This window comes from Monodon monoceros, unplaced genomic scaffold (genome assembly GCF_005190385.1).
Source record: "Monodon monoceros isolate NGI ecotype Baffin Bay Population unplaced genomic scaffold, NGI_Narwhal_1 Super_Scaffold_19, whole genome shotgun sequence".
NCBI lineage: Eukaryota > Metazoa > Chordata > Mammalia > Artiodactyla > Monodontidae > Monodon > Monodon monoceros.
This window is the reverse complement of record NW_021703775.1, coordinates 49,253,715-49,281,401: the sequence shown is the minus strand read 5'-3', so window position 1 is coordinate 49,281,401 and position 27,687 is coordinate 49,253,715. Positions and strand designations below refer to the sequence as shown.

General features: G+C 38.3%; 1 protein-coding gene across 1 annotated transcript in view; it reads right to left on the bottom strand.

The window, feature by feature from the left end:
• FBXO11 (F-box protein 11) overlaps positions 1-26,795 on the bottom strand; it is a 100,113-nt gene extending 73,318 nt beyond the window's left edge. The window contains exon 1 of the mRNA XM_029231548.1: positions 25,910-26,795. Coding sequence (XP_029087381.1) covers positions 25,910-26,141 — 232 coding nt within the window. The 5' untranslated portion in view covers positions 26,142-26,795. The remainder of the gene's footprint in view (positions 1-25,909) is intronic.
• Between the last annotated feature and the right edge of the window lie 892 nt (positions 26,796-27,687).

Here is a 27,687-nt window from a genome sequence, read left to right as displayed (position 1 = left end):
TCACTACATCATGGGCAGGCTAGCTCAAATCTTATCTAGGAGGTTTCATTGTTTCCTTCTACCACTGTGGATGTGCAATTTACATAAGCCCTATCCCTCAGCAGTGTTCACACAGCCCTTTTCAACTCTTTCTTGACTCAGCCCCCTAGTTCCTTGAGTAGTGAACAAACAAGTACTGTACCTCCCTTATCCAATCTGTCCACCAGTATAGTTTTGGTCTCTATCCTGAAAAAAATGAACTTTCAGAGCATCAGCCTGCTTCTAAATCAGATTCAGGTAGACCCACATATTTAGTCCCTACTTAACACATTTTTAAAATTCTTTTAAGTCCAAAGAGGTTAATTTTTATTTTGTTATTAAGCACCAATATATTTTCATTCTGAGAGGCACTGCCTAACTGAATTCCACAGGGGGTATCTCAATTGTATCCTCAATAGCCATGTATGAGAAAGCACCATGAGTATATTATCCAACTTTTAGGTTTTTGCCTAATAGGTGAACAATATCATTTTCCTTTGATTTGGATTTCTCTTACTTTGAGGTTAACAACTTCTCATATGCTTACAAGCTATTTGCATTTAATTTTCTGTCAATTATCTATTCACATCTTTGCCCACTTTTTATGAGGTTGCAGGAGCTTTTAAAATTGAGTTTGCAGGCTTCCCTGGTGGTCCAGTGGTTAAGAATCCGCCTGCCAATGCAGGGGACACGGGTTCGAGCCCTTGTCCAGGAAGATCCCACATGCCGCGGAGCAACTAAGCCCGTGCACCACAACTACTGAGCCTGTGCTCTAGAGCCTGAGAACCACAACTACTGAAGCCCGTGTGCCTACAGCCTGTTCTCAGCAACAAGGGAAGCCACTGCAATGAGAAGCCCGCACACCGCAATGAAGAGTAGCCCCCGCTCGACACAACTAGAGAAAGCCCACGCAGCAACTAAGACCCAACACAGCCAAAAATAAATAAATTAATTTTAAAAAATTGAGTTTGCAGGGTTTATATATAAGGAAGACCACCCTTTGTGATATGAATTGCAGGTAAGTTTTGCTAGTTATTAATCTGTATTCTGATTGTCGTATTATGATGTTTTTTGGCATTCAGAGTGTTTTTAAAATTGTGGTAAAGAAGACACACAACTTAAAACTTAACATCTTAATCATTTTTTAAGTGTACAGTATAATTGTGTTAACTATATGGATCTTGTTGTGCAACGGATCTCTAGAACTTTTTCATCTTGCAATACTGAAACTCTATAACCACTGAACAACTCCTCCTTTCCCGCTCCCCTTAGCCCCCATTCTGGCAACCACCATTCTGAGTTTGACTAGTTTAAGATACCTCATATAAGTAGACTTATGCAGTATTTGTGACTGGTTTATTTCATCTAGCATAATCTCCTCAAGGTTTATCCATGTTGTAGCATATGACAGGATTTCCTTTCTTTTTTTTTTTTTTAAGGCTGAACAGTATTTCATTGTATGTATATATCACATTTTTCTTTATCCATTCAGAGACTGCTTTTTTAATGCAGTAAAAATTATCCATTATTTTATGAATTCTGGATTCAATTTAAAGTCTTCCCCACACCAAAATTATAAAAAGACTTCTTTAATCTTTTCTTCTATTACTTTCATGGCTTTATTTTTCATTGATCCATTTGGTATATGTGTGAAATACAGATCCAAGTTCTTTCATATGACTATCCAGCTGTCCCCAGTTAACTGAACAGTTTATCTTTCCCACAGATTTGAGATGTCACCTTTATGATATTCTTACCTGGACTTCCTATCCTGTTCCACTGATCCATGTGTGTTTGCTGGCTGGTACTGTGCCTGTTTTGTGTATTTTACCTTTATATCTTAATTTCTGGAAAGGTGAGTTCTCCCTCAGTTCTCTTTATTTTTTCAGCTCTCCTGGCTATTCTTGCTTATTTTTCCTTGCTAACTTTGGAATCAGCACGTCTAGTTTAAAAAATTAATTTATAAATTACCTCAGTGGGAATTGTTACTATGTTATTCTTCCTATCCAGAAAACATGTCTTTTTATTTTTTCAAGGTTTGTTTTGTGTCTTTCAATTAAATATTTCCTACTACTGACATGTTTCCACTTTTCCTCATATTTTCTATAATTTCTGCTTAACCTAGGCTGCTATTTTAGTTGATATACAGATATTTACAACTATTAAACTTTCACTGCACTGTTTAAGAATTCATACTCTTTACTTATTGCTTTTTAGTATGAACTCCACCTTGTATATTAAGATCATGACGCCCCTAAATTCCTTTCACTTCGCCATCTTTTATTTTTTAAATTAATTTTTATCGGAGTATAGTTGCTTTACAATGTTGTGTTAGTTTCTACTGTACAGCAAAATGAATCAGCCATACATATATGTATATCCCCTCCCTTTTGGACTTCCTTCCCATTCAGGTCACGACAGTGCATTAAGTAGAATTTCCTGTGCTATACAGTATGTTCTCATTAGTTATCCATTTTATACTCAATAGTGTATCTGTGTCAATCCCAATCTCCCAATTCCTCCCACACCCCATCCCCCTTGGTATCCATACATTTCTTCTCTATGTCTGTGTCTCTATTTCTGCTTTGCAAATAGGATCATCTATACCATTTTTCTAGATTTCACATACATGCGTTAATATTTGTTTTTCTCTTTCTGACTTAACTTCACTCTGTATGATAGTCTCTAGGTCCATCCACACCCCTACAAATGACCCAATTTCATTCCTTTTTATGGCCGAGTAATATGCCATTGTATATATGTACCACATCTTCTTTACCCATTCCTCTGTTGATGGACATTTATGTTGCTTCCACATCCTATTGTAAATAGTACTGCTATGAACACTGGGATGCATGTAACTTTTTTTTTTTTTAAATAAAGGGAATTTTAAAAAATTAACTAATGAATTTTATTTTTGGCTGCACTGGGTCTTTGTTACTGCACAGGCTTTCTCTAGTTGCAGCGAGCGGGGGCTACTCTTTGTTGCAGTGCTTGGGCTTCTCACTGTGGTGGCTTCTCTTGTTGCGGAGCACGGGCTTTAGGTGTGTGGGCTTCAGTAGTTGTGGTACATGGGCTCAGTAGTTGAAGTTTGTGGGCGTTACAGCACAGGCTCAGTAGTTGTGGCACATGGGCTTAGCTGCCCTACGGCATGTGAGATCTTCCTGGACCAGGGCTCAAACCCGTGTCCCCTGCATTGGCAGGCGGATTCTTAACCACTGCGCCACCAGGGAAGTCCCTGCATGTATCTTTTTTTCTTTTAATTTTGTTTATTTATTTATTTTTGGCTGTGTTGGGTCTTCGTTTCTGTGCGAGGGCTTTCTCTAGTTGCGGCAAGTGGGGGCCACTCTTCATGGCGGTGCGCAGGCCTCTCACTATCGTGGCCTCTCTTGTTGTGGAGCACAGGCTCCAGACGCGCAGGCTCAGTAGTTGTGGCTCATGGGCCTAGTTGCTCCGCGGCATGTGGGATCTTCCCAGACCAGGGCTCGAGCCCGTGTCCCCTGCACTGGCAGGCAGATTCTCAACCACTGCGCCACCAGGGAAGTCCCTGCATGTATCTTTTTGAATTATGGTTTTCTCTGGGTATATGCCCAGTAGTGGGATTGCTGGGTCATACAGTAGTTCTAGTTTTAGTCTTTTAAGGAACCTCCATCTTTTAAAATGTTAACCTTTACAATCATTTTCTTGTAAGTATATACTTTGTATAAGCTACAGAATTCGTTTTGCCTCAAATCCAATCGGAAAATCTTCTTTTTAAGGTGAGTTAAGCCTGTTTATATTTTTTTTATATAAAAGATATGCTTGGTCTTAGTACTGCCATGTTTTGTTACATGTGTGGCTGTATATGAATATCCTTTCAACAGATGATGTTTTCTTTTTGATAGGTTTGTAGTTCTTTCAATATTTAGTAAGGTTTTATTTTTGTTCTAAGGGTTAACTTTCATATTATGAATTAGAATTTCACTAGATTTTTATATTTTTAAGGTAATACCTATTAGTCCCTTAATAAGAACAATGTTAAACATGTTTCCTCTTCCTCCCCTTACCTAATTCAATCAATAGTATTATCTTTAGCATTTCCTTTGAAGTGTTAAACATGTTTATACTTCTACTTGATTTATGAGCTTTAAATACTGTTTTGACTACCAGTAATTACAATGAGGTAATCTATAAACTTCCTTCTCTCAAATTTTATTAGTTTTTATCATTTCTACATCATCAAGGTATATAACATTATGATTTGTCATCATAATCTCCACATTTGTTTTAGGCTTTAGGGTTATTTTATATATATATATATATATATTTTTTCAATGGTTACAACCAATCCTTTCATCAGATGTCTCTCGGCTGGCTGAAGTTTATACTTTAACAGTTACCTCAAGAAGGGCTCATGTATATACAGTATTCCCTGAGTTCTGTTTATACCTTTCACACTTGATGAATGGCATAACTGGATATGAAATCTTTGGCTCTCACTCTGCTTCCTTATCTTGTAAACGTTGCTCTACCATCTTCTGGTATTGAATGCTGTACAGAAATCTGAGGCCAGCCTAACATCAAACCCTTGTAAAGAACTTTGTAGGGGGGATGAGGAGGGTAGTTGGCTGTCCAAAGGAATCTTTATCTTTATGACCATTCTGGTCAGTTTTCCCTGGCACAGGTGCCCTTTCAATAGGTACATTTCAGTTCAGCTAGGTTTTAACTGTACGTATAAAAATTTGTTCTATTGCACTGTTTTGGTTTTCTTATATAGGAGTTTTAATTTTAAGTGTGTTGGATCTATTGTCTTTTCTGTCATTTTCTGAAAATTTATCTCACATTTAATCACCTCCTGTTGCCTTCCTTGTCTTTTTTCCCTGAGTTCCTGCATTTCTTGTGTTCTTTTTTTTGTAGAAGAATTTTTAAACGTTTTTCCAACTCTAGAAAAGTATGGTTAAATGGTGGGCCACAATTTTCATGTGCTCTGTAGCAATATTTTTCTAATCAGGGTCCTTTGTTCTTTGGAAGTTCTGCTGCCATGTCAGCCTCTTTTGTATTTGTCATCAAAAAATAAATTGGATTTTTCCTTAACCAGCTGTTTACATAGCTTCCAGGAATAAGGATGGGGAGAGGGGGTGTGGAGTGAAGGACAGACGTCACAGTCCAAAGACTCTCTCCTCCTTTGATGCTAGAGAGAATAGGGAGAAAAGTTGGTTCCTGTACATACTGCTCTGTGTAAATGTAGCTCTACCTTTTCTTCTTTTCTGAATCAAACCAGGTATTTCTGTCACCAACCCTGTCATCACAAACAAGAGATTTAGCTTTTGAACTTCAAGGTGAACCCTAAACTTCAATAAATATATTTAAGCTCACACCTTCTGCTCCTTCTCAAGATACTTTTGATAGCCTTTAAACATAATTTGGAGTCTACATTTTATATCTTTCAGTTCACTGAAAATGAAAGTCGAAGTATTTTTCTTATTTTCTCCTTCTTATTCTTTTTTTTTTTTTTTTTTTGCAGTACGCCAGCCTCTCACTGTTGTGGCCTCTCCCGTTGTGGAGCACAGGCTCCGGACGCGCAGGCTCCGCGGCATGTGGAATCTTCCCGGACCGGGGCACGAACCCACGTCCCCTGAATCTGCAGGTGGACTCTCAACCACTGCGCCACCAGGGAAGCCCTCTCCTTCTTATTCTTAATTTTTATGACTTCTAGAGGGGAAAGATGTAGAATTATGCAGCTATAATCATGCCAGAAGTCTGACTATTAACTATGTGTGCATGTTTAATCTATCACTGTTGTCTTTGGAAAGGTGGGGAATCTCAATGCTGGAACTCATAGGGCCGATCCTGATGATTTCTCCTTACAGTGTAACTTATAATAGAAAAAAATTAGAAGGAACCTGCCTAACAGTAGAGGAATGACCAAATAAATTCAAGTATACATAAAATACAGCATGCAGCCATTAAAGTATACATACATGCATACATATTTATAGTGGGAAAATAATGATATGTTGAATAATAAGGGAAAATACAAAATTATATACAGTATTATTCCAATGAAAATATATAATGCTACATGTATTTCTATGTATTATATTTATAGCAAATGAAAAGAAATGTGTAAGTTTTTTCTCTAGTCTGTTTCATTGTTGCTAACTTTCAATTTCTCATTATGCTTGTCTGAATTTTCAAAGTTTTCTTGGGAAATGCATAATTGATTAGTCATTACTCCCTGCTTTCTAAAAGCAGGTAACTGCAGTGCAAGTGATCATTTTCATGTAACAAATATTTCCTAGAAATATGTGTTTTTAAAAAGTGATACATGGGAGGGGCTTCCCTGGTGGCACAGTAGTTAAGAATCCGCCTGCCGATTCAGGGGACACGGGTTCGAGCCCAGTCTGGGAAGATCCCACACGCTGCGGAGCAACTAAGCCTGTGCGCTACAACTACTGAGCCTGCGCTCTAGAGCCTGCGAGCCACAACTACTGAAGCCTGCACACCTAGAGCCCGTGCTCTGCAACAAGAGAAGCCACCGCAGTGAGAAGCCTGCTCTCTGCAACTGGAGAAAGCCTGCTTGCAGCAAGGAAGACCCAATACAGCCAAAAATAAAATAAGTAAATTTATATATTAACAAAAAGTGATACATGGGAGATAATGATTACTGATAATAGCATAATACAGTAATTCAAACTTTATTCAGGCTGTTTAATCAGAAAGTCATGGATTCTACTTGGAATAAAGTGATCAATAACTGATGGCTATTAATATTATAACTACTAAATAGTAATTATAATGATTATTATAAAAATTCCTTGTTTTCCCATGGATATCAAGATAGCTAATTGCTACTTAAGTGCTTTCAAAAACATTTTCTTCTTGTTATGCTTAATATATAAATTCTACATAATTTCTATTGTGTATTACAAGTCCTTTCACTGATATTAGATATCTATTAATAAGGAAAATACATTCTGGTGAGTTTTCAGAAACTCTGTTGCCAAACAGTATTATAAACAAAACATTCAGTGCATGGAACGAGATAAAATGAGCTTACCACATAAAATATTATCAAATCTTTACCAATAATCCTTCACACATTAAGCATAAATGGCCCTACCAACAATTGTAAATGACAGTAAGCACCTGACATTGGGATATAAGTAACTACCAAGGAGGCATGGGGGTAAAAAGGAAGTGATCAAATACATAAGTCAAACAACCACTGAGTTCAAAATTTTCTAACAGTGTGTGTGTATGTGTATGTATACATACAGATTAGCAATGTGTATGGTTCATTCAAGAACAGTATGTAGATGAGTCTGTCAAGAGAAGATCATAGAAAAATAGGCAGCCAAAGTGTTAAAGACTGAATTCTGGGCTATAGGATTTAGATTAACCCACAGGTGGTAGAGTAAAGCCTTGAAGACAGTAGAGTGACTACCTCCACTTTAATTTCCTTATTGGAAAAGAAACACCAACATAAAGTAAACTAAGAGATGAACAGAGTATGAGGACAGAGTAAAAAACCTCTGTCCCGGTAACTCTTCCAAGCCCTTTGTCCAGCCCATTTCCTCTTACTAAGAATGTTATTTTTTCCCTTTCCTCTGTGACATACTTGTTCTTCATGATCTAGTTAAAGTATCCACTTTCTCTGAGAAGTCTTTCCAAACCATTTTAACCCTCAGATTAGTTTCCTTAACGGTGGGATTACTTTTTTTAAACAAATTCGGTACCAGGAACTAGCAAAGTGTTGCAGGTCTATTATATTTCAACAAACAAACAAACTCATAGAAAAAGAGATCAGATTTGTGGTTATTAGAGGTGGGGGGGGGTCGGGAAGGGGGAACTGGATGAAGGTGGTCAAAAGATACAAACTTATATGTACCAGGGATGTAACATTCAACATGATAAATATAATTAACACTGCTGTATGTTATATATCAAAGTTAACAAAGTAAATCCTAAGGGTTCTCATCACAAGGAAAAACCTTTTTTTCTATTTCTTTAATTTTGTAACTGTATGAGATGACAGATGTTCACTAAACTTACCGTGGTAATCATTCCATGGTGTATATAAGTCAAATCATTATGCTATACACCTTAAATGTATATAGTGCTGCATGTCAATTATATCTCAATAAAACTGGAAGAAAAAATGCAAATATTCTTTTGACTCAGTAACTCACTTTTATGAAACTACTGAAATTGTAACATAAACATATAAAGACATTTGTACAACACTGAAATCCTATAATAGCAAAAAAAGTACCTAAATATTAATCAATAGAGGTACATTTAATATAAATTGTGGTACATTCACATAATGGACTATTCAACTAAAAAAGAATGAGGTAACTTTTTATATTGTTATTAAAAAAATAAAAACTCAAGATATATTTAAGTAAAAAGAAAAATTTACAAATTAACACATACAGTGTGGTTTCTTTTTAATGAAAAAAGTATGTGGGGCTCCCCTGGTGGCACAGTGGTTGAGAATCTGCCTGCCAATGCAGGGGTTCCGGGTTCGAGCCCTGGTCCGGGAAGATCCCACATGCCGTGGAGCAAGTAAGCCTGTGCGCCACAACTACTGAGCCTGTGCTCTAGAGCCCGTGAACCACAACTACTGAGCCCACGTGCCACAACTACTGAAGCCCGCGCCTAGAGCCCATGCTCCGCAACAAGAGAAACCAGTGCAATGAGAAGCCCGCGTAACGCAACAAAGAGTAGCCCCCGCTTGCCGCAGAGAAAACCTGCACACAGTAACAAAGACCCAATGCAGCCAAGTAAATAAATAAATCTATTTTTTTTAAAAAGTATGTGTATTTATATACACATGCATTAAACAAACTCAAAAGTAAACACAAACACAATTAACAGTTACCTCTGGTGAGTAGGATAGAGGAAGAGAAAAGAACTGACTTCTTTAAGTTTCATACACTTCTGTATTCATTAATTCATTTAGCAACCATTTAAAAATTTCTACACTCATGATTTATACCACTCACTTGGCACACATTAAATGTCTTTTGAGAGAATATTTCATATTTCCGTTTATCCACTGAGCCATAAACATCTTGAAGGCAAGCTCTTACTTTCCACAGCAACAACCATAACCATGAATGTTTAGAGATGCACACATACATGTAAAAATATTTTTAAAAAGGAATGAACAGGTTATCAAATTCATGACTGGTTATTTCTGAGAAGGGTCAGAGTGTGGAGGGGAATGGGACGGCAGATAGTTTTTAAAAGAGGATTCAGCTTAATAAGTTATATTTTATCTCTAAATCTTTTTTCATAAAGACTCATATATATTAATTGTTTGTATGTTGGATAGGTGTAAATTTTTTTCTTCCAGTCTTTTGTTTGCCTTAACTTTGTTTTTTCACCTTTCTTGCATAGATCTTTCAATTTATTTTGCACAGTCAATTTCCTGATGTTTCTTTAATGACTTTTGGATTTTTTTTGGCCTTGCTTAGGAAAAAAGTACTTTCTTCTCAGATTTTTAAAAAACACTGAGCTCTTACTAGGAGAACATTATCCTAAGTGAAATAAGCCTGTTACAGAAGAACAAATACTATATGATTCCACTTATATGAAGTACCTAAAATAGTCAAACTCACAGAAGCAGAGCGTAGAATCGTGGCTGCCAAGGGCTGGGGGAAGGGGAAATGAAGAGTTGCTATTCAATGCGTATAGAATTTCAGTTATGAAAGATAAATAAGTTCTCGAGATCTGATGTACAACATCTTGCCTATAGTTAACAATACTGTATTGTATGCTTAAAAATTTGTTAGAAGAGTAGATCTCACGCTACATGTTTTTACTACAAAAAAATTTTTTTAATCAAAAATTTTCAGCTCCTTAATCATTTGGAATGTTTTTCTTGTTATTGTACAAAGTAGGAAATTAACTGAATGTTTTTCCAAATGAATAATCAATGGTCTCAATACTATTTAGTGAATAGTAAATCACTTCCTTATTGACTGAAATACCACCAGTATCATAAATGGACACTTGAATTCGTAGTGAAAAAAAAAAAAAAAAAGCTTTACCTCTTCAAAAGCATTAACCAGTTTTTACACATCTGAAATCAGTTACACTGGGAATCAACATATTAATCTATTGTCAAATATGGTTTACCTTACACTGAATAATACCAATATTTATTCCAACCAGTCACAGCCAAAACAAAACAACAACAAAAAAATTAAGTCAACCAATAAAAAACAAACTAAAATCTTACTTGCCTATTCTTTTTAAGTTACTAAGAGAAGTATTCTAAAAAAAATTAATTTTGTTTAGTTCAACTAAGGAATTACAGAGAAGTTTATCAGATCAACAGGTTTAACAAATCACTAGACTGAAAAATGAACAAAATGATAATGAAACTCCAGAAAGAGAACAGATAACACCGGGACTTCCCTGGTGGTGCAGCGGTTAAGAATCCACCTGCCAATGCAGTGGACTCAGGTTCGAGCCCTGGTATTGGAAGGTCCCACATGCCGCAGAGCAACTAAGCCCGTGCGCCACAACTACTGAGCCCGTGTGCCACAACTACTGAGCCCATGTGCCACAACTGCTGAAGCCTGCACCCTAGAGCCTGTGCTCCACAAGAAAAGCCACCACAATAAGCCTGCCCACCACAAAAAAAGAGTAGCCCCTGCTCACCACAACTAGAGAAAGCCCACACGCAGCATCAAAGACCCAATGCAGCCAAAACATATATGAATAATAAATCCGTATTAAAAAAAACAGATAACACCATCATCGATTGGGAGTAACGAAACCTGTGTTCTAATTCTAACCTGAGCAAGTGAATAAACCTCAAGAATTGGCACTATGGTTCTATTTCCAACATTCTATAATTTCTAATTTATCATCTCTAAGATAATTTAAATATCTAATAATAATAGCTACCACCAAAGAAAAGTACATAGTCTTTAGTGAGATGTTATTTCCACCAGTATAGATCATCAATCTAATTTAAATTCATTTTCTCTAGCCATCTTCTGAAAATATAGAAAAATAACTGAGCAACATTTTTCTTTTAAGACTTATTTTCAACCATGTGAAAGTAATTCTTTTTCTTTTAACTGAAGTATAGTTGATTTACAATGTTGTGCTAGTTTCTGGTGTACAGCAAAGTGATTCAGTTATACATATATACATTCTTTTTCATATTCTTTTCTATTATGGTTTATAACAGGATATTGAATATAGTTCCCTGTGCTCTACAGTAGGACCTTGCTGTTTGTGTATTTTATATATAGTAGTTTGTATCTGCTAAACCTAAACTCCTTATTTATCCCTTCCCACCGTCTTTCCCCCTTGGTACCCATAAAGTTGTTTTCTATGTCTGTGAGTCTGTTTCTGTTTTGTAAATAAGCTCATTTGTGTCATACTTCAGATTCCACATATAAGTGATAACATAGGATATTTATCTTTCTCTCTTACTTCACTTAGTATGATAATCTCTAGGTCCATCCATGTTGCTGCAAATGACATTATTTCATTCTTTTTTGTCTGAATAGTATTCCATTGTGTATACATGCCACATCTTTATTTGCTCATCTGCTGATGGGCATTTAGGTGGCTTCCAAGTCTTAGCTATTGAGAATAGTGCTGCTATGAACATTGGGGTGCATGTATCTTTTCCAATTAGAGTTTCCTCTGGATATATGCCCATAAGTGGGATTACTGAATCATATGGCAACTCTATTTTTAGTTTTTTAAGGAACTTCCGTACTGTTTTCCATAGTGGCTGCACCAATTTACATTCCCACCAACAGTGTAGGAGGGTTCCCTTTTCTCCACATCCTCTCCAGCTTTTGTTATTTGTAGACTTTTAAATGATGGCCATTCTGACCGGTGTGAGGTGGTACTTCATTGTAGTTCTGATTTGTATTTCTCTAATAATTAGTGATGTTGAGCACCTTTTCAAGTGCCTGTTGGCCATCTGTATGTCTTCTTTGGAGAAATGCCTATTTACGTCTTCTCCCCATTTTCTGACTGGCTTGTTTTTTTTTTGTTACTGAGTTTTATGAGCTGATTGTGTATTTCGGAAATTAAGCCCTGTGGGTCATTTGCAAATATTTTCTCCCAGTCTGTAGGCTGTCTTTTCGTTTTATGGTTTCTTTGGCTGTGCAAAAGCTTCTAAGTTTGATTAGGTCCCATTTATTTATTTTTGCTTTTATTTCTATCACCTTGGGAGACTGACCTAAGAAAACACTGGTACAATTTATGTCAGAGAATGTTCGCCTATGTCCTCTTCTAGGAGTTTTATGGCACCACGCCTTATATTTAAGTCTTTAAGCCATTTTGAGTTTATTTTTGTGTATGATATGAGGGAGTGTTCTAACTTCACTGATTTACATGCAGCTGTCCAGTTTTCCCAACATCACTTTCTGAACAGACTGTCTTTTCTCCATTGTATATTCTTGCCCCCTTTGTTGAAGATTGACTGTAGGTATGTGGGTTTATTTCTGGGCTCTCTATTCTGTTCCATTGATCCATATGTCTGTTTTTGTGCCAATACCACTCTGTTTTGATTACTTTAGCTTTGTAGTATCGTCTGATGTCTGGGAGAGTTATGCCTCCAGCTTTGTTCTTTTTCCTCAGGATTGCTTTGGCAATTCTGGGTCCCTTTACAGTTCCATATAAATTTTAGGATTATTTGTTCTAGTTCTGTGAAAAAGGTCATGGGTAGTTTGATAAGGATCACATTAAATCTGTAGGCTGCTTTGGGAAGTAGGGCCATTTTAACAAAATTGATTCTTCCAATTGGAGAGTATGAGATATCTTTCCATTTCTTTGAATCATTTTCAATTCCTTTATCAATGTTACATAGTTCTCAGCATAGTTTTTCACCTCCTTGATCAGGTTTATTCCTAATTTTTTTTTGATGCAATTCTAAAAGTGACTGTTTTTTTACTTTCCCTGAAAGTTCTTAATTTGCCCTTTAGCTTATTACTCTTTAGAATAACACTTAAGTTTTTCTAATAGACATATCTTTTTTTCAACCATTCCAACATCACTACGATACAACTTCCTGTGTTTACATGCACACACACACTTTAGGATGATTCATTCAACTACAGACCAAATCACTTTCTGCTATAGCTACTTCTGGCTCAACATTTCTAAGCTACTGCTCATTTTTTGGTTATTTCTACAAAGATTAAAGCACATTTGTTTGTTCATTTTTTCTTAACAGACTATTCAAAGTAATTTGATTTCTATTTTTGGTTTTTCAAGTACTCAACCTCATCACATTTAAAACGATTATCAATGAAGTTAATATGCTTGGTCATTTAAATCGGTGATTATGTGAACAAATTTGAGTCCAGGAAAGGAAGGTGAAGGGAAAAAGAAACAACCATTTAGTAAATATCTATTTGCAAATGTCTAGCACTATTTTTACAAGTTGTAGCTTCCATATAATACAACTTAAAGTTCCCCCAACTGTCACAACATCAGTATGACTGCTTCATAAAAGAATAAAGTGTTTTATTTAAACCTGGCTCTGTTGTTCCTGTTCCCTCTTCAGCTACCAAGTCACTACTTCAGAAAAACACTTTAAATATATCTGTAATCAGCTCTTCATAAAACTATGTTGATCACTATCTAGAATCTACATTTAATGACTGATTTGCCCTAAACCATATTAATAGCCCCTACTTTAAAAAAAAAAAAAAAAAAAAAAAGCCAAACAGTTCACCTCATTCAATGAAAGTTTTAGTGTATTTTGTAAGAGGAAAATGCTTGTTTTCTCCTGGTTTGGGTTTATAGAGATAATCAGAAGACTAGTCAGGTGAGTGTGAGATAAGTTAATTTCCAATCTAATTACTAAAGTTAACTTCAAAGGCCCGTATTTTTTGAACGACATTGCCAGGTTCTTATTTATTCCCAAACACATTAGATCCCACAGTCCAAAACTTCTTAGAATATAATATCTTAGAAGGGGAGGAACGTGGCTTTTTAAAAAACTGATAACGATGAAACAATTTCCCTTAGCAATCCCTGTTTGAACTTAATAAACTGATAGCCATTAATTTCTTCAGAGCTAACACCAGTTTTATGAAAAAAAAATAGTCCCCCTGTATAAAATTATCAAATAGACATGAATCCACACCACCAGGGTACAGAGGAAGTAGCCATCTGTTGTGAACAATAATAAATCTTTTTTCCCCTAACTATCCAGTTCATTTGCACACTTAATTTCCATCTTCCATCATTCAGCCAGGCATGTAATTAAAATATTATTTGTATGTATTTACTACCATAATCTACAGTCAGAAACTTATCCTGGGAAGACAGTATCACTGGCTCAAAGTTCCAAATATCAAATTTTGTTTTTAATTCTGAATTCCTGATCATCAGTTATCCTCATTTCCTATATATGATATTAGCCAATTACTATCCTAAAGTTATAATAAATACAAAACCCCAAAATGTCCATAAATTAATAAGTACTTAAAACACACTTACAGCATTGAAAAATGTAGAGTTTTAAGCTTTTATTCATATTTAAAATGACCCACGTGGGGACTATGTCATCAAACCAAGCAGAATGAGTTCACATCACAATCAGAACTATTAAATTCTTTAAAATAAATACAAACCTCCCTCCTTCCAGATTCCATATACAGTCTTCGAAAAACAAAGAATTATAGAAAGAATTAAAAAAATCATCTCACCTCCACCATCCTAAGACACTACTGTTAACATTTTACCAAAAAATTTTAGACACTTCACAATATCAAGAGTGCCTATTCCCAGTTTCACTGTGTGTATGTGTGTGTTATCAAAGTATGTCTATGATTGGTATGTAAACTTTACAGACCCTGGACAAGTTCACTACATCCAGATCTCCCAGCTCAGTTTTTCAGTTTTAAAGACTTCAGCTAAGAGGTTCTCAAACCAAGTAATTCAGAAATAGAGAACAGGTTCCCCATGAGATGTGGCAACAGAGATACTAAGACAGAATCAGAAAAATCTATGAAGGCATCCTGAGAGTTACGACTACTAGGTATGTGGGATTACAGATGCTATGAAGAACCCGAAAGTGTTGTTTTATTTCTGCAGTTGAGCTTAAATTCTAGCAACATAATCTAACTTTAACCTACTCTCAGTTTCTGCATATACGGGCGAAACAATGAACGTAATGAAGAAGGGCAAATACTATGAAAACAAGATGAATGACCCCAACTCTGGGTAATTTCCTTCACTAGGCACGTGTTTCTTTCTCAGTTACGTAGAAACGCTATAACTTGGCTTAATGTTTGAGCTGCAACAACTTTCTAAGTGTGGCACAAAGGTAATTCAACGAATGATTAAAGGGTAAAACATAAACCGAAGAGTAGGGAGTCATAACAAAACTTCATCTTAATAGCATTTAACTGAAAACTCTCTAAGAGAGTATGGTCTCGGCAAACAGTCTAAAGATAAGGTTATAAATGAAACTCCAGATACATACACCTACACACACACACACATATTCATTCTTAAAAAATATGTACCAGAAGACAATGAAAATAATACCAACACGCTTATTTCAAGTCATCTTGATCTCAGATGTTATTTATATTCAGTCTCTAGCTCAACTTTAAGTTCCATCAAGGCAAGAAATATATCTGTATAGTAATACCCAAATTCAGACCTCACTTATTTATACTGGTAACTCAAATGATACAGAAAGAGTTTCAGACCATCTCAAAAGTCAGCTTATTTAAAATCTCCTAATTTAGAAATGAGATTAAGAAACAACTGCAGAAAAAAGAATAAGCCACTTTGAAAAAGCTCAGGCTCCTTATCCCTCCCAAACTTAACAAGCAACATTTACTGACTATGGCTATGGTTAAAAATAATGATAAAAAAATAAAAAATAAAAAAATAAAAAATGATAAAAAAAATGTAAAGGAAGGTGACAGTCTTCTCCACACTGCTTGCTGTAGACAAGAAAGAACAACTGTTAGTACTAACACTGGACTGTTAAGTGCTGAAAGAGCAGACATGAAATAATGAAATCTTACTCCTTTGGTATCTGAGGCTGCTGTATCATCAGTTTCAAGCAAGTAGTTCTTTAAGAACAGAGCCCATCTGTCAATCTCAGGGAATACTTGTATCATAGGGTATACAAGCTTATAAATCACTAGCACTTCAGCACAATCTTTCACTTCAGGAAGAACTTATCGATGATGCTGGCAAAGGCACTTTTACACCTTCCTATATGAAAGGAACGAAGAGATGTAGACAAGGACTAAAAAAACAGCCCTGAGAGCAAAATGTGCCCCAATTTTTCTGTGAAAGTTTTATAATTTATAAATAAGCTGAATGTAAGATAACAAAGGATAATCAATATATGCAGAAAAACAAGAAATAAAATGAAACTGACCAAACAATAGCAAAATATTTTCACAGGAGTTAAAAGGATAAGTTTAAAAAAGTAGTAAGAAACAGGGTTCCAAACAAAAAAGGACAAACAAAATTATGGCAGTAGCAAAAAGAAACAACAGTTTTTGGACTTAAGACTCAGAATTACATATTAAGGTCCACAGTAGTTTTAAAAATCCCTGAATATAAAAAAGATTTCCCCTCTCCTCAAAATAACCCAACCTATGATCTCTGGGGAAAATTAAAGCATATTAAGTTGATGGGTAAACTGCCTAATACCGGACTGTTAAAGGATACATAAGTGGAATTATCAAAAAATTTAAGAAAAACACTAATATTTGAAATAAAATAGTTTCAACAACATAATTATAAGAGGCCATATTCATATCTGTCTTAAAGCTGTTTTATCTTCCATTTCTTGCAAAGTAAATGGAAGTTTTGCCCTTGGAAAAGATAAATATGGCATATGTTGAGGTATAAAACTTAAAGGGAACGTGTATATGTGCTCATGAAGATAAATATAAAATGCTCATAGCAGCACTATTCCTGACAGCCAAATACAGAAACAACTCTATATCCATCAGTTGTAGAATGGATAAATTGTAGTATATTCATACAATGTAATCTTATTCAGCAACAAGAATGAACTATTGCTACAAGCAACAACATGGACGAAACTGACATACAAATATTAAGCAAAATAAGTCAAACAATCAGGAATACATACTAGATGATTATATTTATTTTTTTTGTATTTTATTTTTTTATTATTATTTTTTTGCGGTACACGGGCCTCTCACTGTTGGGGCCTCTCCCGTTGCGGAGCACAGGCTCCGGACGTGCAGGCCCAGCGGCCATGGCTCACGGGCCCAGCCGCTCCGCGGCATGTGGGATCTTCCCGGACCAGGGCACGAACCCGTGTCCCCTGCATCGGCAGGCGGACTCTCAACCACTGCGCCACCAGGGAAGCCCTTATTATTATTTTTTTAAACATCTTCATTGGCGTGTAACTGCTTAACAGTGGTGTGTTAGTTTCTGCTTTATAACAAAATGAATCAGCTATACATATACATATATTAGATGATTACATTTAAAGTTCAAAAACAGGTAAAACTAATTCAAGCAGTTAGAAAGATAGGGTTGGGGGTAGTGACTGGGAAGGCACTGGTGGGGGTGGGGGATACTTCTGGGATGCTGGTAGTTTATTTCTTGATCTAGGTATTAGTGATTACACAGATATGTTCACTTTGTGAAAAGTCATCAAGCTGTACATCAGTGATTTGTGTGCACTTGTATACTTTCACCAAAACCTTAAGTTGGAAAAAACCAATAGGGTCTTCCCTGGTGGTCCAGTGGTAAAGAATCCGCCATACAATGCAGGGGATGTGGGTTCGATCCCTGGTCAGGGAACTAAGAGCCCACGTGCCCTGGGGCAACTAAGCCTGCGCACCACAACTACTGAGCTCACACACCTCAACTAGAGAGCCTGCATGCCAAAAACTACAGAGCCCGTGCACCCTGAAGCCCGGGCGCAACAACTAGAGAGAGAAAACCCACATGCCACAACTAGAGAGAGAAGCCCGCGTTCTGCAACTAAAGGTCCCATGTGCCTCAAAGAAGATCCCCCATGCCGCAACTAAGACCCAATGTAGCCAAAAATAAATAAATAAATCTTAAAATAAACTAATAAAAGTTATTTCTACAATTTAAATAACTATATGTAGTTATATATATAGTACATACACATATAGATATATAAAGTTACATATAGACAGTTTCTAATCAAATGACCATTGTTAATGTAAATGACCCATACATACTGTCACTTGTACCTGCTCAAACTCTTTCTCTTTTCTCCAAACCATCAACTCAAAATTACTCTTTTGGGGGAAAGAAAAAGTGAAACTTTAGACAAAATTTTAGGTTCAGAAGTAGTCGATTAGGAAAAATAAATATGTAAGGTAAGTGATTCTTGCAAAAATCTTCCACTCTCCCCCTCCTCTGATGTGCTCATTTTGCCTCTGAGGGAGCACTCCTACCCAAAAAGTCTTTCTCCAAATTGCTTATTTCTCCTACTTTTACTGAGCTTAAAATATGAAAATTTGACCAAATAGTTTCTTAAAATGCAAATATATTTCAAAGGATTACAAAGATATCAGTCATTCGCACACAACTGTGAATTAGCTGCGTCTACGTTTTTAAATTGAGGCATAGTTGATGTACAGTATTATATAAGTTTCAGGTGTACAACATAGTGATTCAAAGTTCTGTGTCTACTTTTAACAAATAACTGTAAATAAGAAATTTCTTCTATATAAAGAAGGAAAATGAGCAATTCCACAATTTCTTTTATAATACAATTGGTTTGCCAAAAATACTGGATTTCAAAATATGGTGTCTTCACCCATCTCCATTTATTTTAAACAAGTCTTGTTTGATCTTCTCTGCCATGATACAAACTTGAGTGACTCCTACTTACCATTGCTGAATTCTACTCACTTCTAATTTTCCTTAAAGCCTGTTATTTTTTTCTTTTTTCAAAAAAGTAGATCAATTACTAATGACATATATATACACACCAACCCTCAAAACTATTAACAGGTGACTATGCCTTTCCTTTTCCCCACTCCCTTCCTCCTAAGTGTTAGAAGTCTCATAAAGCCATGTGTTCTTACGCATACATATGTATGTATGTATACACATATATACACACATTATATATATATTTATATACTATGGATGCAAGATACAAAATCAATACTTGAGTGCAAAAAGAATTCTCATATCTAAACCCAAGTAGAGTCAGCAAACCAGTAAAGGCTATCAACACATGGTACTAAAGAAACCAATGCCAAAGGGTGAATCCACATAGTAGCCAGTTAATTCCACACAAACTTGCAGCAATCAAAGATTCTGACACAACCCAACTCAACCATATGAGTGCTGAGTGTACACTATGGGAAAACTGTGAAACTAAGATTATCACTGTTACCAGAAAAATAATTTTAAAGCACAGTTTCTTACTCCATTTCTATCAGTAGAAATATTTCTAAGCTTTGAGAAAAGAGAAAAGTAGGCTCTCTTCACAAAAAAGATGAATGGCACCTCATCTCTAATGATATGTGAAAGTACACATTAATGTTTTTTGGATTTTTTTGGGGTTTTTTTGGCCACACCACGCAGTATGCGGAACTTCCCGGACCAGGGATCGAACCCATGCCCCCTGCCCTGGAAGCACAGAGTCTTAACCACTGGACCACCAGGGAAGTCCCATTAATGCTTTTTAAGGTTTAGCCACCAGTTGAGAGAATGTTTTCTCCTTTTTTGAACACAGTCATACAATTTTCCACCTGTTAGAAGGGCAGAACACTTGACAACTAGATTTTTAAAAATTGGGAGAATAAACAACTAACTTAAATGATTTGCATTTGCTTTTAACTATGCTATCTTATTTGGGGTGTTTTAAAATAAAAAAATACACAGCACATTCATTTTCAAAGTAAAGTAAATATTTTCAATATTTGCCTTCAATTACAATAAATTATGTAAAGGAAGTCACTTAGTTTCATTTTTCTATTTTCTAAGGATTAAGTTTAAGCACATTTTTTGTGTTAACCAAACTTATATAAAAACCCAAAGCTATGCATGTAAAGACACCAAGCTATGGTAAGAAAAGGATATTTAGTCTACAAACCTGTCAAAATTCCTACTGAAGTCTAATTTAACTCACATTTTTTTTCCTTCCTGAAACAGTCCAGTCTATAACTATGAACTAAAAAATGACTTAACACCCTTTATTCATAACTTATGAGTAATTCAAGGGAAATCTACCCTTCTTTGCACAATGAGTGCTTAGTGATCTCATCAACAAACTGGAAAAACATGTGAGCCAATCAGTGCAATCTCATCTGGAGACAAATCTACATGAGGTAAAATTATGATCAGAAAGCTACTCAGAAAACATGAAACCAAATGATTTAACAATCATTGGCATCGGACTACTGTATCTGCCTCCGACAGAAAAGATGGGATAAGACAGGGGACTGATGTGCTGCAAGGGCTAGGTTATTCCTTTCTGTAAAAGTGATGGAGATATTCTGCCAAATGTATTTCAGTATCTTCCCCTGTTTATGGAAAGACCAGGTGATATAAATCAATTTCGAAATTCTTCTCTGCTACTTAACAAGCGTATTCACTGCTACGTTAACAGCCATCGTAGAGAATTGCTAAGAGGGACAGTATATAAAAAAAGTGTCTGGCACAGACTCTAGTACATAAGAAGAAACAGAGTCACTGTTTATTATTATTCCAAATACCCATTTCTTCCATTTCTTATTCTTTTTTCAAAGAATATTTCAATTCATTAGATATAAGATTAGTGATTTATAACTGCAAATCAGTTTCTCTGAGATTATACCACATCACCCAGACTGCATTTTGGGATATGACGGAAACTCTTTAGCGACTCATACACATTTTATCTCTTAGGTTTAGTTTTATAAATGGCTGCTTCAATCCCTATTATTTTTAATATTTAAAAGAGCTGCCATTTATTGAGCATCTACCATATGCTAGGTACTTTACTATCTCTTATCTTTACAATTACTGCTAAGACAAGTGTTACCGTCCCTATTTTAAAGATAATAAAGCAATGCTCAGAGAGGTTACATTGTTTGCCCCATGTCAAACACTACTGGTATAGCTAGGATTAGAACCCACATCTAGCTAGCTCTAACTCTGAGCTCTAGCCATCATACTACCCCCAACTGTCTCATCCCTTATATTTTGCTTCTTTATAATTTTATTTTCAGAGGGTAACAACTGCAATTTGGGGGTACCTTGCTTACAACCTCACATATTAAACAGAGTTCTCTGGAAGACAAGAATGTAATTTAAATGACTGATAAATTTGAGAAATGGAAGGTCTAAAACACAGTACCCTTCAGAGACCAATGGGACAAGATAGATACAAAATAAGGGTAACTTGTTAGGAATAAAAGAGGGAACAATAAAAGACCTCAAGTTGAAATAACTCATTACTATAGACTGTTTATTTTCAAAATTAAAACAAATAGAAAAAAAAAAACTGAGAAAATACTCACTAGCCTTGAATTCTGCCTAACTTAAGTTCAAGGGTCCTCACTAACTGGGTCTTTGTTGCCTTACCTGGTAGGTCTCCAAGCTGGTTGGCCTTTCCTCGGGTTTGCCAGAATTTCCAGTAATGAAAGAGACAAACAGTATAGGGACAACCCTTAGGCCTTATCAGCAGAACTCTAACAACAGTATTGTCACTATCCCATTTCTATTCCTCAAATAATTTCTAAGTGTTGAGAAACAGGCCACACACACACATGCACACACGCATACAGACACAGTTGAGTGGCATCTCTCTTCTAAGGCCATGTAAATATTTTGAAGGTTTAGCCACAAGATGGGAAAGCAGTGACCCACAGTACATAATTCCTAAAAGAGGAAAAATCAGGTTCCTTGTCCAGAACTCTTCTATCTATAAAGGTTGCAGAAGTTCCTTATTCTGTATGCAGTAGGAAGAACCCGAAGGTAAAATAATGGGCTAAAACCCCACAGAAAAGTATAATTAGCATGCATGAATAGAACACTAAGGACACTGTTGCATATAATAAATATGTAGTTACATCAGAAATATTTTATGTAATACTATACATACTGAACTACTTCAAAAGTTCACTTAAAAAAAAAAAAGACTATAATTCCAGGATAACAGGTGAGATTTTAATCCCACAAATATGGGATTAAAGAGACTGATTACATTTTTACTCTATATAATTATTTCAGACTAGAAGTTAATAGCAAAACCATTAATATATTGTATTCATTGCATTTCTTGAACTATAAATGATCACAGTTAAAATTTCAGCACTTCAATCTTATGAATTTCCCAATAACTAGAAGATTACACTTATTTTCCAAAACTTCCATATCAAGATTTTCAGAAGTCAAATTCCATCTTTTATTAAAACATAATAAATGAAAAATTAATAGCAGACATAATAATCAATCAATAGACTGATGCCAGGTAGGAGAATTTGGTAGCTGAAGGCAGGTTTAGGAAAGGGACTTTTGAATTTTAAATCACGTGCATTTAATACCTATTCAAAGTAATCAATTTTAACAACTAGAAACTGAAAATGCTCAGAATACATAGCACTTCTGCAGACTTGTAAGCTTTCCTCATACATACTTCTAAAAAAAGACTACCAAATAGATTTCAAGATAAATTCAGCAGAACAAGTTACAAAAACTAAATCCTTTTAGGATTTTAAAAGAAAACGAATATATAAAATCCAACCCCACACTACTTTGTTTCACTGAATCTGCAATATATTATCAAAGGGTCCCTATGTGGAACACAAATTATTTTCTACCAGCTTAAAGTGGTATGTGAAATCCTAAACTCAGGATTTTAAATTAACAGCCTAAAAATGCTCATGATTTGTATTCCTTCTTTAGACAGTGGACCATTTCGGGTAAAATGAATGAAGAAAGCATTCCATGAAACACGGAGGCTGATTATTTCTCAATGTGGGGTGTAAGAAAATCTCCCCCAAGAAAGGCTTTGAAAAGTCCTCATAAGATTTCACTCCATAAGGCTGTTTCTTTCTTCTTTAAACATTGGCCATTACAAACATTCAAATACAAAGGAGGTGTCAAGGAAGTTTTTAGACTAACATGAGGGCAAAGAAGCAACTAAAAACCAGTTCTGACAGAATTTTTGCTTGAAAAAATACACTATCCTATAACTTTTATTACTATAAAAGCCTTAAGTCCACCCTTTACATGAAATAAGTGATTCTTTTATATAGATTGAATTAACTTAAGTTGCCTTGAAACAGTCTCACTTCAATTCCCTACTTGGAAAGCTGTCTGATGCACTATTATGTAACTCTATCTAAGACTCTAATGCAAGAGTTACATATCCATTAAAAGTTAGTAAAAAGTAAAACATGCACACGCACAACATTAGCTGTAGTTCCTTCATTACCTTGTCAAAATTATGAAACCCAGCATATTTTCAAACAAACAAAAAACCTTTCCTATTTAAACCAGAAATAGTGACACTTTGCATACTCCATAAAACTGTTAAAATGAAAAGCATTCTTCTTGGCTACTAGCTTCTGATCATTATGAGAACTGTACATTTAAAATATAATCAAAATGCCAATTTTCAAAGAATGACATATGTTTTACATAAAACTAGCAAAATCTTTTTTATTTTAGTCTTTTAATTCATCTTAATGTTTCATTCATTTTGAGGCCATTTATTTGCCCTCCAAAAGACCCACAGCATTTTCCCTGAAGGCTAATCAGCAAGTTCTTTCCCCCTCTGTGCCAACATAGAATCTCCAGAACAGTTCCTACCAGCAGCAGCAAAGTAACAACCCTACAGTGAATATGATTTATCATTTGGTTGGGCACATACTGAAATTCTGATTCATGAACATCTTAGTCAGTTTATGGATATCAATGAAAAGAAAAACGACACTCCGGCATGTGACTGCCAACTACCAAGTCACTTTACTTCAAAAGGAAATAGACTTTAGAAGCTAATAATTTCAAACAAATGAAGAAAAGTGACCAAGATATAAGGACCTCAACTAAGTTTGAAAATACACACAAATCGTGAAAAGGAGATTCAGAATTAACATTTAAAACTACACAATGAGACTAAGTTTGGCTGAAAGCATCTGATCCACTGTTAACGTAAATTAACAAATCAGTACATCTTGGAAAAGCTTACTTCTAGCAACAGAATCCGTATTATGATTTCAATCCAGTGTCACTGTTTTCTCAAAAAATAGTCAACTCTATTACATATAGTACCAATTCTGGAAGAAGACTTGAATATTATTTGAATGGAACACAGGAGAACCCTGATATGCAAATGTAAAAGGAAATGTTGAAACTACAAATATTTTTAATTTACAAAAAAATTATAAATGTATCCAAGAATCATTAAAACACATTACCAATAATGCTGCACAAGACCTCTAACTGGCTTGAAACATCACATTCTTTCAAGCAACATATAGAAAACTGCTTTCACAAGGACTATCTGTAGCAGTGACTAGTGAAAACCCTTTAAACTATTTTTCAGATTATCATCTCCCTCTTTCATTTGTTAAGTATTTTGATCAAGAACAATAAAACAATTTTTAAGGAAAGTGTATAATTTTTAAAAAGCATTTAATCTTAATTCCCTTAATCAAAGGAGGTGTGACAACCAACGCACATAAAATTAACCTTAATCCGCCAACGAAAACACGCAAAATGTCTCCTAACAATTCTCCTCCTCCTTAAAACAACCGTATACATAAATATGGTACTGACCTCCACCCCCACTGAGAGCAGCTAATAAAGAGAATAGTTGCATTTGGAGACCAAGGTGCAACACCCCACCTCCTGAACCTACCCAAATAACCACATCTTCAAAGTAGAACTGAACATTATTTTTGCTAAAGCAAGAATCCAACCCTCCGGAGCCTCAGCCCTTAGACAATGGTGGTTACCAGACAGAGCTGCACAGTTGAGTCCAAATGACACATTTCACTAGGCCTTGGACACAACACACACACACACACACACACATACACACAGATATGCACACACACTCTCTCTCCCGAGGGGCCAGTTCTAAGGAAGGGGCGTTCAAATCCCACTGGGAGATGGAGGAGTAGCACAGTGGCCTGGGGGTACGCCGGGGCGGGGGGACAGGCGAGAGGGGTGTAGATAGAGCGGAAGGGTAACTGCACTGCACACGAGGGAGGGGGCTGGAAATGGCCGATGGATTCTACATTTACTTAAAGGTCTTGCTTTAACGGGTCCTTCCCCGGGGTTCTGTAACTAAAGCCAAACTGCGCAGCAAACATCGTTGGGTTGGGAGAAGAGAAGCTGCTCCCCCTACCCCGTGACTTAGGGAGGGGGGCGGGGGAAACAAGTTCCCCGGCCAGCACCACCGACCACTCCGAGTCCCCCTCTCCCCTCCTCCACAGGAAGGGGGAGGCTAACAGAGAAAAGGGGGAAAAACAAGTTCCCCAGCCAGCCCCAACCACCCGATCACTCCCAGCCGCTCCCCCCACCTCCTATTAGAAACGGGAGACCAAACCGTGGAAGACTGCCGAGAAGGGGGAAATCCCACTCTTCGCTCTTCCCCCACCCACCAACAGACTCCTGCGGGGTCCGCGAGCGAGCCGAGAAGCCAGAAGGATGGGTGGGAGGAGAGGGTGCCAAGCCCCCGAAACCAAACAAAGCGCGGCCTGAACTAGAGCCCGGGCGAGTCGGGAAGCCGCGGCTTTTCCTGCCGGCCGGGGCCCAAGCCGGGCTGACACTGCGGCACCGGGGGACCCGCCTCCGCTCAACCTCCGTCTCCCACCCCTGGGCGCACAGGCCGCCCCCGCCCCGGCTTCCCTTCCCGCGGGTCCCGGTCAGCCGGGCGTCCGACCCGGCGGGCGGCGGGGAGGGAGCGCGGCCTTACCCCGCTCGCCGGCGTTGTTCCGCTCCTGGGGCAGCGGAGGAGGCGGCGGTGGCGGCGGCGGAGGCTGCTGCTGCTGCTGCGGCGGCGGCGGAGGCTGCTGCTGCGGCGGCTGCTGCTGGGGCGGCTGCGGCGGCGGCTGCTGCGGGGGTTGCTGCTGCTGCTGCTGTTGCTGCACCGGGCGCGGCCGCGACACTCGCCTGGGTCTCCGGTTGGCGGCTCGGACGGAGTTCATTTGCCGGGCTGAGGTGGCGGCGTCGGCGGAGGGACACACACACGCACACGCACCGCGAGCTCCGGGGCAGGAGAAGGGGGTGGGGAGAGGGGGGAGGAAGGAAAAGGGGTGAGAGGAAGGGGAGATGGTAAGGGCGGAGGAGCGAGCGAGACCCCGAGTCAAGAGAAAGGCCCGCGGAGACAGAGACCGAGCGAGGCCCGGCGGGCGGGCCTGACGCACGGGGAAGGCCGAGGCCGCCGGGCGGGGCGGCGGCGAGGGACGGAGAAAGACGGGCAGAGCGAGAGAAAGAAAGGGCGTCCGCCCGCCTGGGGATCCCGAGGCGAAGCGCGGCGTCGGCGGCTGAGGAGACAGACCCCGGTCCCGCCGACTCCCGAGCGGCGTCTCCGGCGGCGGGGGGAGTGGGCGGGCGGGTGAGGAAGGGAGAAGGAGGAGAAGAGAGGGAGAGAAGGGAGGGAGGGAGCAGGGGGCGCCCGGCTCTTTTTTTTTTTTTTCTCTTCCTCCCCCCCACACCCCCTGTAAGAGATTTCTGAGAGGAATTTTTTCTCTCTTTCTTCGGCCTCTTCTCTCTCCTCCCCCCCTTCTCTCCTCGGCGAAGGGGAAATGAGTGTGAAGGGAGGAGATAGGGGGAAAAAGAGGCGTCGTCGTAACTCCTCCTTAAAGGAGCCTTTCCTTCTCCTCCTCAGCCCCGTCGCCGCTGCTTCTGCTGCTGCTCCGTGGCAGGAGGAGCCATTGACACCGCCGGAGCCGCCACTCGCCCAGTCGGTCCCTCCCCGCCGCGGGGCTGGCTAGGGGCGCGGGGGAGGGCCGCGGGGCGTCGGGGGAGGGGCGAATGGGCGGGGAGGTCGAGGGGCGGGGATTCCGGCAAAGCAGCCAATGGGAGGCGCTCATACAACCTTCGGGCCAATGGGGCCTCTGCTCTTATCGCCAAGTCCCTTCCTTCAACGCCCTGTTTCCTCTCTCGGGTTTCCTCCCTCCCCAGCCAAGGAGGGGGGAAGGAGGAGAGGGGGAGTGTGGTGGGGCGGGTGATAATGGGGAGGTATCAGGGCATATAATAGAGCGGGGGTTGGGTGAAGAGAGCGCTAGTGCGTAGCGACGATTCTGGGAGAGGAGGGGCTCGGAGGAAAGGGCGGGGGCTGCTGATGTAATGGGGAGAAGTGATTAATCCTTCGGTTCGCCGTTTCAACCTCGGCCCCCCCCCCCGCCCCCCGCTCGATTTTTTAAAGCGGAAAAAAGTAGAGCGAGGTAGCCAATCTTTGTAACTTGGGTTTTTTGTGGTAGGTAGGTCCAAAGTCTGAGCTGTAGGGAGCGCTAGAGATTCTGTGCCCTTTAGTCAAGCTGAGGGTATTTGCAAACCTTGGAGATCCACTTTACCGAGCTTGGAGCTTGGTAACCGAAGTTTGGAGTCGGTTCCTGATCGTAGTCTAAGAGGAGTCACCTAAATCTTGAAAACGTTTTGGTCAATAGGCAATAGACCTTTGGTCAATTTACTTTGGAGACGTGGTCTATATAATGTTTGGGGAAATAATATGTGAGAAAAGGAGAGAAG